This window comes from Anomalospiza imberbis, chromosome 13, assembly GCF_031753505.1.
Source record: "Anomalospiza imberbis isolate Cuckoo-Finch-1a 21T00152 chromosome 13, ASM3175350v1, whole genome shotgun sequence".
In the NCBI taxonomy this organism is placed as follows: Eukaryota; Metazoa; Chordata; class Aves; order Passeriformes; family Viduidae; genus Anomalospiza; species Anomalospiza imberbis.
The window spans coordinates 19,652,706-19,664,800 of NC_089693.1; the positions used below are offsets into that span (position 1 = coordinate 19,652,706).

Below are 12,095 nucleotides of genomic sequence, written 5' to 3' on the forward strand. Positions count from 1 at the left end.
AATTCTCTAGCTTCTCACCTTTTTTCTTTGCTCCTTCTGCCTTTCTCGGAACTCCTCTATTCCTTTCAGTTCTTCCTTCAGCATTACTGCCAGCTGGATATGAGAGTTTCCAACACTTTCAATTTCTAAAGCAAATCAAAATTCAGATTCAGTCAGTGGGAAGGTCTTTAAAGAGAAAGTCACATTTTTTAGGAGATGTTTCTGTGATGTGACTGCCTTATGACTTGTCACAAGCAGGGCAGCCTTAAAAAGGTCTCCCTTGTGTTTCTGCATGTACTGACATTGCTGAGGGTTCAAGAACAGAGTGAGTGTGTTCCTTCATGGCCCCATTTACCCCAGCTGCCCCCTTCCTTTGAGACTGAGGGTCAGGAGTTGTGCAGAGGGAGGGAAGGAGCTCTGGCATCATCCATCTACGTGTGCTTTGCCCTGGCTGTGCTGCTGGGCTGTCACTGCTCCTGGGAGCTGCTGCCAGCAGTGGCCAGTCATTAGATGAGGTTGCATGCTGAGAATTTCCAAGGATCAGCCAAGATGGATTGAATTTCAGAGCACCTGGCTGTTGCTGTTTGAAGTGGCTGGGAACTGCTCTGCATTTGTCAGCTTCAGTGCCTCTGAAATGGAACCCTGCATTTTCCAGAAATGCTGAACTCCCCTACCCAGGCCCTAAAAATATCTCAGTCCAGCAGCTGCTTTTCAAGAGGGAGTTTTGGTGTAAACAGCAGGTGCCAGTGACCAGGTACAGTGTCCTATTGGCTCTCATGTGCTGCATTTTGTGTGTGTGAAAGGGTTTCATTGAGCCTTGGGCACATTTAGGCATCCTTTTTCTCCCCTCTTTACACTACAGGCTGTGACAGAAAAGCTGGGAATGGTGTGGGGAACAGGATGGACACATTGAGTGCCTGTGTTTCCCAGGTCGGAAGGGAACAAGGAAATACTTACGTGTCTTGAGCATCTCAAATGCTTCCTTCAGTGTACTGTGGGGCAGAAACAAGACACTTTATTAGTATTGGCTTCTAAGGGTGCGTTGGGAATCCAGGGAAAAACTTTCCCTCAGAACCTCAAAGATCCACACAGAGATAAAACCCTTAATGGCCTCGTAATAAAAGCTGACCATGCTAACAAGCACAATAGCATCAATCTGTTACCATCAGGAAACACAATAACATGCTCCATGAAGCAGGGAATTGCACCACTCCTTCTGTGCACCCTCAGTCACACTGGATTTGTGACCGTGAACGTTTACAGCCCTTCCTCTCGTCTTGCCCCTTGCAGGTAGAAACGAATGAAACGCCGGCGGCCAGGGGGAATTGGGGTTTTTGGAGCAGTAGCCTGAAGGGTGGAGTAACCTGAAGGGTGGAGTAACCTGAAGGATGGAATAACCTGAAGGGTGGAGTAACCTGAAGGGTGGAGTAACCTGAAGGGTGGAGTAACCTGAAGGGTGGAGTGGTCCTGCGGCTCCATTCCTGTCCTTGGTGCCCGGTCCTGCGCCGCAGCAGCGCCTGCACCGCGTCTGCCGAGCATCCCCTGGGCACCGCTCCTGCCCCATCGCTCCCCTGGGCACACCTCCTGCCCCATCGCTCCCCTGGGCATGCACCACTCCTGCCCCATCGCTCCCCTGGGCATGCACCGCTCCTGCCCCATCGCTCCCCTGGGCATGCACCGCTCCTGCCCCATCGCTCCCCTGGGCATGCACCGCTCCTGCCCCATCGCTCCCCTGGGCATGCACCGCTCCTGCCCCATCCATCCCCTGGGCATGCACTGCTCCTGCCCCATCGCTCCCCTGGGCATGCACCGCTCCTGCCCCATCGCTCCCCTGGGCATGCACCGCTCCTGCCCCATCGCTCCCCTGGGCATGCACCGCTCCTGCCCCATCGCTCCCCTGGGCATGCACCGCTCCTGCCCCATCCATCCCCTGGGCATGCACCGCTCCTGCCCCATCCATCCCCTGGGCATGCACCGCTCCTGCCCCATCGCTCCCCTGGGCACAGCTCCTGCCCCATCGCTCCCCTGGGCATGCACCGCTCCTGCCCCATCGCTCCCCTGGGCACCGCTCCTGCCGTACCCCATGAGCACGGCATGAGGAGCAAACCACGCCGGGAATCCCGGCAGTGCTGCTCCGCAGGGAGCTGCTGGATGCAGCCCCATGGCTCTGCGACGGGGACACGAGAGGCAACCACAGATTGATGTCCTGTCTTTGGCTAGGGCAGGGTCCAGTACTAGAAGGCACCAGAGATACCAGCACAGAAGTGATGAGAGAACACAAGGTGTGTAAAAGCATTTTCAACTTAATAAATTCCTCTAGCTCTGAATGTGCAGGCTGGCAGGACGTTTGCATACACAGAAGCCAGGGCTGGGGTGAGACTTGGAAGCTTTTCAGATCTAGAAATGATCTCTTCAAGCCCCAGAGTGTGTTGTTCCTGGAAGGAATCAGTTCTGGGCTCTCCACGGAGCCCTGGTCTGGAGGTCTCCATGGAAGCCAGGAGAGCCCAGGGAAGAGCTGGTGAATGAAGAGCCCCAAATCTCCCCAGCTGCTTGGAGAGCCCAGGAGAGGCTGCTGCCTCTTCCCAGCCATGAGCAGCCACAGCTGGGCAGGGAAATCTGCATCTCTTGGGCCACTGGGAGCCCTGCGAGGCACAGGAAGGATCCTAATTGCCCTGTGCTCATTTAGGCTGGACATCTGTTTGCTGATCAAACATTGTCCCAGCAGTGAGGCTGCCTTGCCAGGCATAAGAAATATGCACAAATGAGGGGAAAGGTTGGGCCTGTCCTCAGCAAAAAACTGCCTGGAAACCCATTGTAGAAGTACAAGGAAAAGACTTTCAGGCAGAAAAGAAGAGTTGTTCGACTTTTTTTCATATTTCAATTAGATTGTGGCGAATCTCCTGAGATAAGCCAGGGAGAACATTCTAGATTGAGTATTTTTAAGTGTTTTCCCAACAGTACTTACACATTTGAAGTTTATGTTGTAAAAAGTTTGTCTGGTGTGAAATTTTGATGGAAACTAAATTTTCACACCACAAAGGAAACAAGCAGTATTAGTTTCAGCTAATTAAAACCTTGACATTAAAAGACAAGTTGGATATCAGCAGCATAGATAGCTTTTTCTAATGGATTATTTTGAAAAAATAAATATATACAAGGAATAAAATTTTCTTTTCCAGTCAATAATTTCCAGTAGGAGGTGGGGAATGTGCTAACAACTTCATGCCTGAAACAGGTAAATAATGGAATTTTAAAAAACAGAGGGCAGTTGAAAACTGGACATACTGTTTGCATTCTATGTTGATTTCTCTTTCTCAGAGATTTTTTCCCCTTTGTTGTTGGTGATTCAAGTTATGCAAAAACTGACAAAATTGCTGTAGTGGATAATGAAAAAATAGCACTTTCTCAGTATATATCAAGGACAAAAGCAATTTGCTGCTTTTTTGGTTTCCAGAGCAGTTCACAGCCACAAGCCACCCATGGAGCTGCTCTCCTTTTGCTGGCTCTCTGTAAGGCCAAGGGGGTCTCTGGTGCAATAATGCATCTGGCTGTGACCTAACGAGGGAGCAATTTCTCCCCTGCATGGTCTCTAATGGCCTTTTCAGAAATCTCTGGCCTTTTCTTCCTTGTATGAGGGATTTGTCCAGCCAAATCCATAGCTGCTGACTGGTGCAAGTAGGTTGAAATAGACGTAAGCTGTTTCCTTCCTTTTTTATAATAATTTTCTAAAATCAGTGAATTGGATCCTTACATCCTTCCAGGGCTTAAAGGGCCAGCAAATATGTCATCATGCCAAATTATACACGTGGGAGAGAATAAATCAATCAAACTTTGCCCTGTGGATCCATCAGGACTCCCTTTATGACTCCTGGGCTGCAGCAGCAGTGCTATACATTTGCTCCTGGATGTTCTGATTATATCAGTGAAATATTTCAGTGCTTCACAGGTTTAATGGAAGTGACTCCTGTAGCTGATATATGAATGAGCTTTAATTCTGTCTGTGCTGCTGTGGATGTACAGCACCTCTTACTGATTGCTTCTGGGTGGGTTTGGTTGTCCAGTGGGATTGATATGGGCTTTACTCTGAGGTGTCCAAAGTGAGGATGTCTCACTCTCCTGGACACTCTGAAATAGTGTTTTACCCTCAGCAGATGCTGCTGCTTAGCTTTCTGTGGTAATTGATTTTTTTTTGTGTGTGTTTGTCCTGTTAATTAGAAAATTAGAAAACCAAGGGTTGAAAACAATTCAAGCACCACTGAAAAATTGACTTTTTTTAAAAATTCTTCTCTTCTGAGATGTTCACATACATTCTGGAAGACTGTTAAACCACTCTGGATAAAGACAGAGCTCCAGCCTTCCCTTTGGGCATCCCCACATGGAGAATCCCGCTGGTGTCTCCTTGAAAATAAGGCTGCACGCAAATTTACTCTGTGTGTTTGCTAAACGACTCCCTGCTGTACATTCAAAGATTGGATTTGTCAAAATTAATTGTGGACAGAAGCAGGAGTGCCCTGCCTGGAGCAGGCAGAGCCTGTGCAGCAGCTTCGAGCGGGGTTTGCCATCTAGCGGCTACAATATTCTCACGCCTTGCTTTGGCTTTTCATGCTCTTTTCCGCTTCCTCTCTCTTTCTTTGTGGACCTCGTTTTTGCTGAAGCCCTGGGCTGTGCTGAGCAGTCCTCTGTGCCACGGGGACCATCAGGAATTGCTCTGTCGACCTGCTTCACAGCCGTCAAAAGCAGAACTTTGTTTCACCAGAGCTGGAATTAGCAGAGCCCTGTTACTGGCAGCGCTTGGGTGAGAGCTAATCTCACCACGTACACTGTTGCACCACACTATTTTGTCTGTTTCAATTTTTTCAACCTTAAGCTTGATAGTTTGGGCATTTTTTCCCAGTACTTTGCCTTTAGACACTGGGTTAAGTGAGTAATTTAGAGAGTCGCCTTATATCTTGCACACAGGAAGGTAAAACAGGTTCTTCTAACCGGAAAACCACAGATAATTTAAAATTTTCTTTCTTTTCTACCTTTGCTTGGTGAACAGAAGTGTGAAATAACCCCACCTTCCTTTCTGGTAGGTTTCTATTTTGACACCAGTACGATCTACAATGTTCAGTTGCTCTTGTAATTTTTAAAAATATCTTTTCTGAAACTGAGACGAGTCTCTTCCAGATGAACCCTACAGACAGTCCCAGCAGTCCTGTCCACCCTCAGCCCCCAGTAACATGGATCCCAACAGCAGATCTGTGAAACCCCTGCAGCGACAGTCGCCTCTGGGGCCACCCTTAACATCTGCCTTTCCTCCTGGCGCACAGGGAACACCCAGTGTGGTTTTACCAACAGTTCCTTCTGTGAAGCCCAGTGCGGGTAGCAAAGTGTGGGGAGATGTGTCTGAAATCATCTGCTCTCCAATAATTCCCACCTGGGACTGTGTCTGTGCTGCAGAAGAGAAATGAAGGAGGAGGAGTGGTGCTCTTTTACAGGGAGGCTCCTGAGTCACGAGCCAGTCCTAGGCCGGGCACACAGCTCTGTCTGGCCTTCTTTAGTGGGCATGTGGCAAAAACATCGAAGAATGAATTTTGCCAGGATATTTTCTTGTTCTCAGAGGAGCTATAAACAGAAAGGGAACACCCCTCAGCGCAGCTGGGAGGATTTGTGTCCAGGTCCCAGCTGGGCTGTGATGTGGAGCCACATGAGTTGGATCAGCTGCTGCAGAGGCTGCACTGGGCACCAGGCTGGGCTCAGTGACAGCTTTGGGATTTTGTGGCTTTCATGGAAGCTGCAACCTGTGTGCAGGGTTCCTCTGGTGCTGTGGGGGTTCACATCCACGTTCTGCTGCTCAGATATTTCCAGAGATGTGTCAGGAGTGGCAGCAGCCCTGAACTGAGGGGAAGGGGGCTGTGTCATCACTGCAGGGCTGGGCACTGGGAGCACACATGTCACCAGAGCAAACAGGAAGACATCTCCATGTTCCTTCTCCTCCCTGTAAGCCTGACATTAAATTAGATCCCTTATGGCTCCAGATTGAGCTCTGCCATCCAAATCAAAGGTTAAAACGGTCCAAACAAATGTTGTACCTTTAACATAAAACTAAATTTCCTCACATCTCTCAGAAAGAGAGCAGCACTGCTCAAAACTGCCTTTCCTCTTTACCAGAGAGCTTGTTTAGATGAAATTTAACGGGGACTGAGCAGAGGCTTAGGTCCATTTTCAGCGTCCTGAAAGTTCAAAGTGCTAGTGTATAAATTCTGTGTGGGTTCAGAACATTTGGGTGGAGAATAAGCAACCATGAAAGGATGTGACCTTCACCCTGACTTTTAGCTTCAGTTCAAAAATGCCTGCTTTGTGTGGAGTAATACAGAGGATTTTGTATATTAAGTGACAGATGCACTATTTTTATCCACAGGAAACAGCAATTGGCATTTCATTACAGATGTCCTCACCTCACACTCACTGAAATGTTCTATTTCAGGCATCGCAGAGAAGAGCAGAGCACACATGGGCTTGAAGGAACTACCCTTTCCCCAGGTCCTAAGGAGATGGTAGTGGAAAAAAGGGATGAAAAATGTGGGAAATCATATACATGAGAAGAGACAAGCAGAGCAAATGACAAAAATAGCTGTTGTCAGTCTAGGCAGAATTTAACCAGCATGTTTGCATCAGTTATTTTACAGAAGAACAGAGTTCCCAGAGGCCCTGGTTTGGCTGAAGCTGAGCATGCAGCTGAGAACTGGGCTCTGTAGTATATTCTGCTCTCATGTTGCTGTGCTGAAGAGCTGCCCAAAGCCACTGCATGGAAATTCCCAGGCACCTTGCAGCCAGAAAGGTGTTTACTCCTAAAGGCACAAGCTCTGCTGAAAATCATCTCTAGCGTGAGAGGCATCATTGCTGTGCACACTCCCAGCAAACAGTTGCAACTGTGATCTCAGTCTGTAGCTTGGCTGCAAATCCCAGTTTCTGTACATCCTCTCCCATGTGTGCACCGCTGAGAGTACAAATACTGCAGTTTAAACTCCAAAACCTGTAGCTCTTTCTCCCCTGCTGGATATGGGTATAAGCTGTCATTTGCCAAGAAAACATGGCTGTAGGTTTGTCATCACCTTTTTATAATTTCTTTTATGAGTAGAGACTAGGAAATGGTGATGCAGATTTAATTTCTTTAGTTTAAAAAGTAGGATAACAGGCATACATTGCTTTACCTATCGACTCAGTGGATGCTAAAATGTTTCATGGCTTTAAATAAGAAAAAAAAAAACCACTGGAGGCTATTCCATAGAAAGCTGCTGCTGGTGTGGCATCCTGTGAACTTACTGATTGCTATGGCTAGAAGATTATTTAGAAGAAATATCTTTATGTGCTTGCCCCGTTCTACCCTTCCCTTGGGATCTAGTGTTGGGGACAGAATATTAAGCTGAAGGGGTTAGTGTGAGCTTGTGTGATTTTTCTTGCAGTCTTAGATTGAAGTGTGTGCATCCTCTGTGCATTGGAATGAGCTTGCCAAGGCCTGTAGCAACTGCTGAGTGAGAGCTGTGTCGTGGGTTGGGAAGAGGGAAGGAGATTGTACCAGGTGCAGTGCTTTTGGCAAGGACCCGCAGCCTGTTGAGTGATGGTGTCCTTTGGCTGTTAGCACTTAGAGGGAACTTTTACTTCTTGAGCTGGAAGCTGGCATGTTTGTTTGCTCTGTCAGTGGAATCAGCACCAGCTTCTTTTAGAAACCTCATCTTGGCTTTTTTTAAAAATAAGAAAAGGTGCAGTGTCTGCCTTGCTGGTTTTGGTGCTGTCATACACATTCTGGCTCCTAGGGTCAATTCTGACCCTGCTGTGCACAGGAGCAGTGAGGCCCTGGCTCAGTCACTCCTGCAGCAGCAGCATCAGACCTTGTCCCCTGCTAGCCCCGAGCTCAGAGTGGCTCTCACGTTTCTGGCCTGGGGAGTCCTCAGAGGACACACCACGTCCCTTTCCCCGGGTCACTGATGTCACTGCTGGTGCTGGCACTGAAGGACCCTGTGTGCCTGGCCTGGAGCTGTCCCTGCCAGGCTTCTGTCCATCCGAGGAGCTGGAGCCATGCTTAGGGATCACCCAGGGACCCAGGATGGCATCCGGATGGTGCTGTCACCTAGAGTCTTCTTGAATCAAGAGAGAGTGGTCCCAGAGCTGCTGCTACCTTCCAGTAAGCCTTCCCTACAACCTTTTGAGTCAGCAGCATATTCCTTCATCTGTGTCTCTGGTGAACAAAAAAGGGCAGTAGAATCTATTTATACATTTAGCTGAGTTCAGCAAGTTGCTTCAGCTGAAGCAGAATTTGGGGAGAGAAGGAGCAAGCCTGAAAAAATGTTGAAATTATTCTTTTCTTTGATTCAAAAATAAAAGCTTTTAAAATATAGAGGAGGCTTGGGAGAGAAGTGTTTTCTGCAGCAATGGCCACTACCTGGTGCAGTGTGCCATCACCTTCTCCAGGCTGCTCTGGTGCTTGGCATTTACTCATTGTGCTTATTCCCTGCACCTTGTTTTGTGCCTGTCCTCACTGTGCTGAAATATCAGCCTCAGCCTTGCAGCTGTTTCTCTTAAGGTCTTCTGGGAATTTCCTCATACTGGAAGGTTTTGGGTGTTTGTTGTGGGTGCATTTTTTATGTTCCTTTTATAGATTTTTTGAAAAGGTATCAGGTACCTTCCTGATATTAGGAACTACTGCGGTGTGAATTTCCCAGAAGCAGTGACAGAAATCCTTAGTATCTGAGATATTTTAAAGGTGGCTAAATTTAAGACTAGAGGATAATAATTTTGCATTAGCAAGAAAATGACTGAGTAATTTAAAATTAGTAATTCCTGCTGCTCTGCCATACATAACATGGCACAGGAAGGTCTGCAAAAAAACCCTGGAAGCTTCTCTTTTTCTGGTGATTGTCAGATGGAAGTTTTAGCTACAAATACATGAGACTTTAAGAAATACTGCTACCCAAAGCTGCATTTGAAGATGCGAACAGCCCTGTTCAGCCTATCAAGTACTTGTAGTTCTATTAGGACCTAGTATGCTAGATGAAAATAGGGAGTCCTATAAAGAGGAAACATTTGGAAAAATGCACTGGCACAGTTGCAGCATAGTCCTTTCAAACTTTCTTTATTAATAGGGAGCACATAGATTCCCTCCCTCAAGTCTCCCTGAAGGACTGACCTTGAGGGCAGAACTGCTGCCAGCAATCAATGTCATAGAAACAGAAACTTCACACTGAGCAGAACACACACACACACACACAGAAAGTTCAACAATTTTAAGGCATCAAAACCAAACACTGCATTTTCTTGTGTTATTCCAGTCCTGGACAGACTTTAGTTTTCTCTGATTTTTTGTTTGCCCTGGAAAAATGCCCTTCACTATCTGTGTAATTCCTTAAACAATCAGAGGATGCTGGATGAGAGAGAGCTAAGTGTCCTCTCTGCTTCAGACCAGGCACAGGGAGACACTTGCTCTGATAAAAACATCAGTGTAGAGCTGGTCTCTCCCTGGCCAGGTGTGGGTTATGGAAACACAGTAAATCAGCTCCACAGCACAGCTTTGTTTGTGTATTCAGCCTTCCCTCCATGCCAAGCTATAAAATTGCTGGATCAAAGTGGTGCTGGGCCCAAGTCCAAACTTCCCCCAACTTGAGAGGAACTTGGATCCATATCTCAACACTGGGAGCTGGCTCTTCTTCTAAATCAAGCTCTCATGATCTCTTGGGAAAAGGCAGACCCATGAATTGTCCACTAAGCTACTGAAGGGCAGCCAAAGCTGCTTGTTGCTGAACACGTTTGCTCTGCCTGCCCTGTGCTGCCAGTAAAGGAGTTGAGGTGAAGCCTTTCTTTGACCCTGGAATGCTGATCTTAGCCTTTGGGTTGAGAGGAACCCACCCATTCTTGACCTGATGTTTTAATTTCAGAATATTTCTTCTTCTCCTTCCTTTTCACCAATTAGGTCAGTGAACTGAGCCACCAAGAAGGCAGAAGCCATCTCCTGGGACTGTGGCATCCCTGGGTGCTGCTGAGGGGCCAGGCAGAGCTGGAGCACTGGCAGGGAAAGTCTTGCACATTCCCCTGGCATTACCCAGCACTTGAGTAGGCACAGCAGTGTCTGTGCCAGCCTTGCTGTGCCACCACCGAGCCACAGCAGTGCTCGGGGATCGCTGGCACCTGCCTGCCATGGCAGGGCAAAGCTTTGGGGTCAAGCTTTCCCATAAAATATGGACAGGAAACCACTTGCACTGGGAGCGATAAATCAACGTGAAAAGGAGACTGCAATTAAGAAATGAGATATGGGATGGAGGAGGGGAGCAGGCCCCAGGGATCAATAGAGCTGGTTTGTGTTTAGATTGAGGTCTTCTCTTTCAGGATTGTCTTCTGTGACCCCACATCTTCATCCTCTGCCACCTTATTACTGTATGATTACTTGTTACAATAATGACAAAACGTCTCATTATTGCTGCTGCCATCAATAATAGCAGCAGTTTATCAGCCGTGTTTATTAAGTTAAATTCCATAGCAACATCTATCTTCCCCTCCCAACACAATTTATACATAATTTAAGATAGTAATGGAGGAGACAGAGAAAAATATATGTCATCTTAGTGTATTTCAGCAGTTCCATTGAATTATTTCAAATTAGGTCCCTTCAAAGAGATTTTGTATTCCTAAGCTAAGCCTTTTTTTCCTGCTGCAGAAGCTGATTTTTGGGGTCTTTGTATTTGTTCTGTCACAGTCTCTCTGCTCACCAGCTTTCCAGAATTGTCAAGCCACCATCCTAAATATTTCACAACCTTTTCCATTCTCTTTTTTCCCCCATCACTTGATCGGCTTTTGGAAGCAAATATTAAACATTAAGAATCTTGAAATAAAATAAAAATCTCAGGAAAGGACCTACTAGCAGTTTCTAAATAGAGACTATTCACAAATAGTGAATCCCACTGTGAAGGACTGTGGTGTTTCCCCACTTTCCTAATACATTGTGAAGAGCTGTGTAATGCACTGAAATGAGTGGCTGTGACCTCATCACAGGCAAAACCAGCAGTCTGGTATTTCTTCCAAAATCATTTTGTTTGCAGTAATAATAAAAGAATTCCTTACTTGATTTCTGTTTGTCCTCCTGCTTTTCGGGCAATTTGAACCAGCTCTTTCCCATATCTCTCTTCTGCTTGTGCTCTGTTAAAAGAAAAACTTAACTCAATTTCTCTTAGTGGTACCAGGATCACATTTACACAAATCTTGTAACTGTATCTGAGGTGCAAAACATCAGATATGCAACTTATTTGATTTCTCTATCTCCTCAACCCTAGTGCTGTTAGTTAACCTCTGAAATAGTTTGCTAAGTTATTTCTGGAAGAAATGAGATAAAAATGAAGCCCATCTTCATGGCTTTGATTACTGTGGAATGCCATGTTCAGCTCTGCCCCAGAACATGGATTCATGGGAAGAAGGAGGTGAACAGAGATGAGATGGAGGTGTTCAGAACAGAGCAAAAGGAACCTAAAAATAATGGCTGACTCGATCCATGAAAACACCAGCTGTGAGGGGAGTGAAGAGGAGCTTCCAAAGGATCCATTCAAGAGATGTTGAGAATAAATGGGAGCCAGGGGTAGCAGGAGTATTTCCATCCATTAGAAAGATGAGGCACTGCTGGAAGAGCTGCTGTGGAGGGCAAAGGAGCCCTGGTGGTTGTGTGGTGAGGCTGGGGCAGCTTTGTGGAAGGGGCAGTCTCACCTAATGGGGAACTGTAACTAGTGACTCAGGAAAGTGGTTCTGTTTCTATGGTTAATAAAGAAATACAAATATTCCTTCGCTGTTTTCCCTTCCCCCATCACGGGAGGAAACTTCTATTCTCTTTTAAAAAAAGTATTTGTACTAAATGTGTTACTTCCTTTCTCCTGGGTGCAAGACCAGGGTGGAACCAACTTGTCAGTCTTTGAGTAGCTGCTAAAAACTATGGAAGGGTCAATAATAAATAAAGAACAGATAGCCTGGTGCTAGCACCTGGGGGAGGGATGATTTTGTTTAGGGTAAGACCAGTTCTCAAAAGCAGTTTCAAAGCATTTCAAACTGTTTTGGCCTGAAACTTGGCACCTTAGAAAAACGTACTCTTTGTTCAAAAA

The 12,095-nt window shown here is 46.6% G+C and overlaps 1 protein-coding gene across 4 annotated transcripts in view; it reads right to left on the reverse strand.

Annotated features, from left to right (window-relative positions):
• PSTPIP1 (proline-serine-threonine phosphatase interacting protein 1) overlaps positions 1-12,095 on the reverse strand; it is a 65,166-nt gene that overhangs the window by 26,760 nt on the left and 26,311 nt on the right. For all 4 annotated transcript variants that reach the window (XM_068204420.1, XM_068204417.1, XM_068204418.1 and 1 more), the window contains 3 exons: positions 11,074-11,148; positions 937-971; positions 19-125 (listed from right to left, as the gene is read on the reverse strand). In XM_068204420.1, the coding sequence (XP_068060521.1) occupies positions 19-125; positions 937-971; positions 11,074-11,148 (217 nt within the window). The remainder of the gene's footprint in view (positions 1-18; positions 126-936; positions 972-11,073; positions 11,149-12,095) is intronic.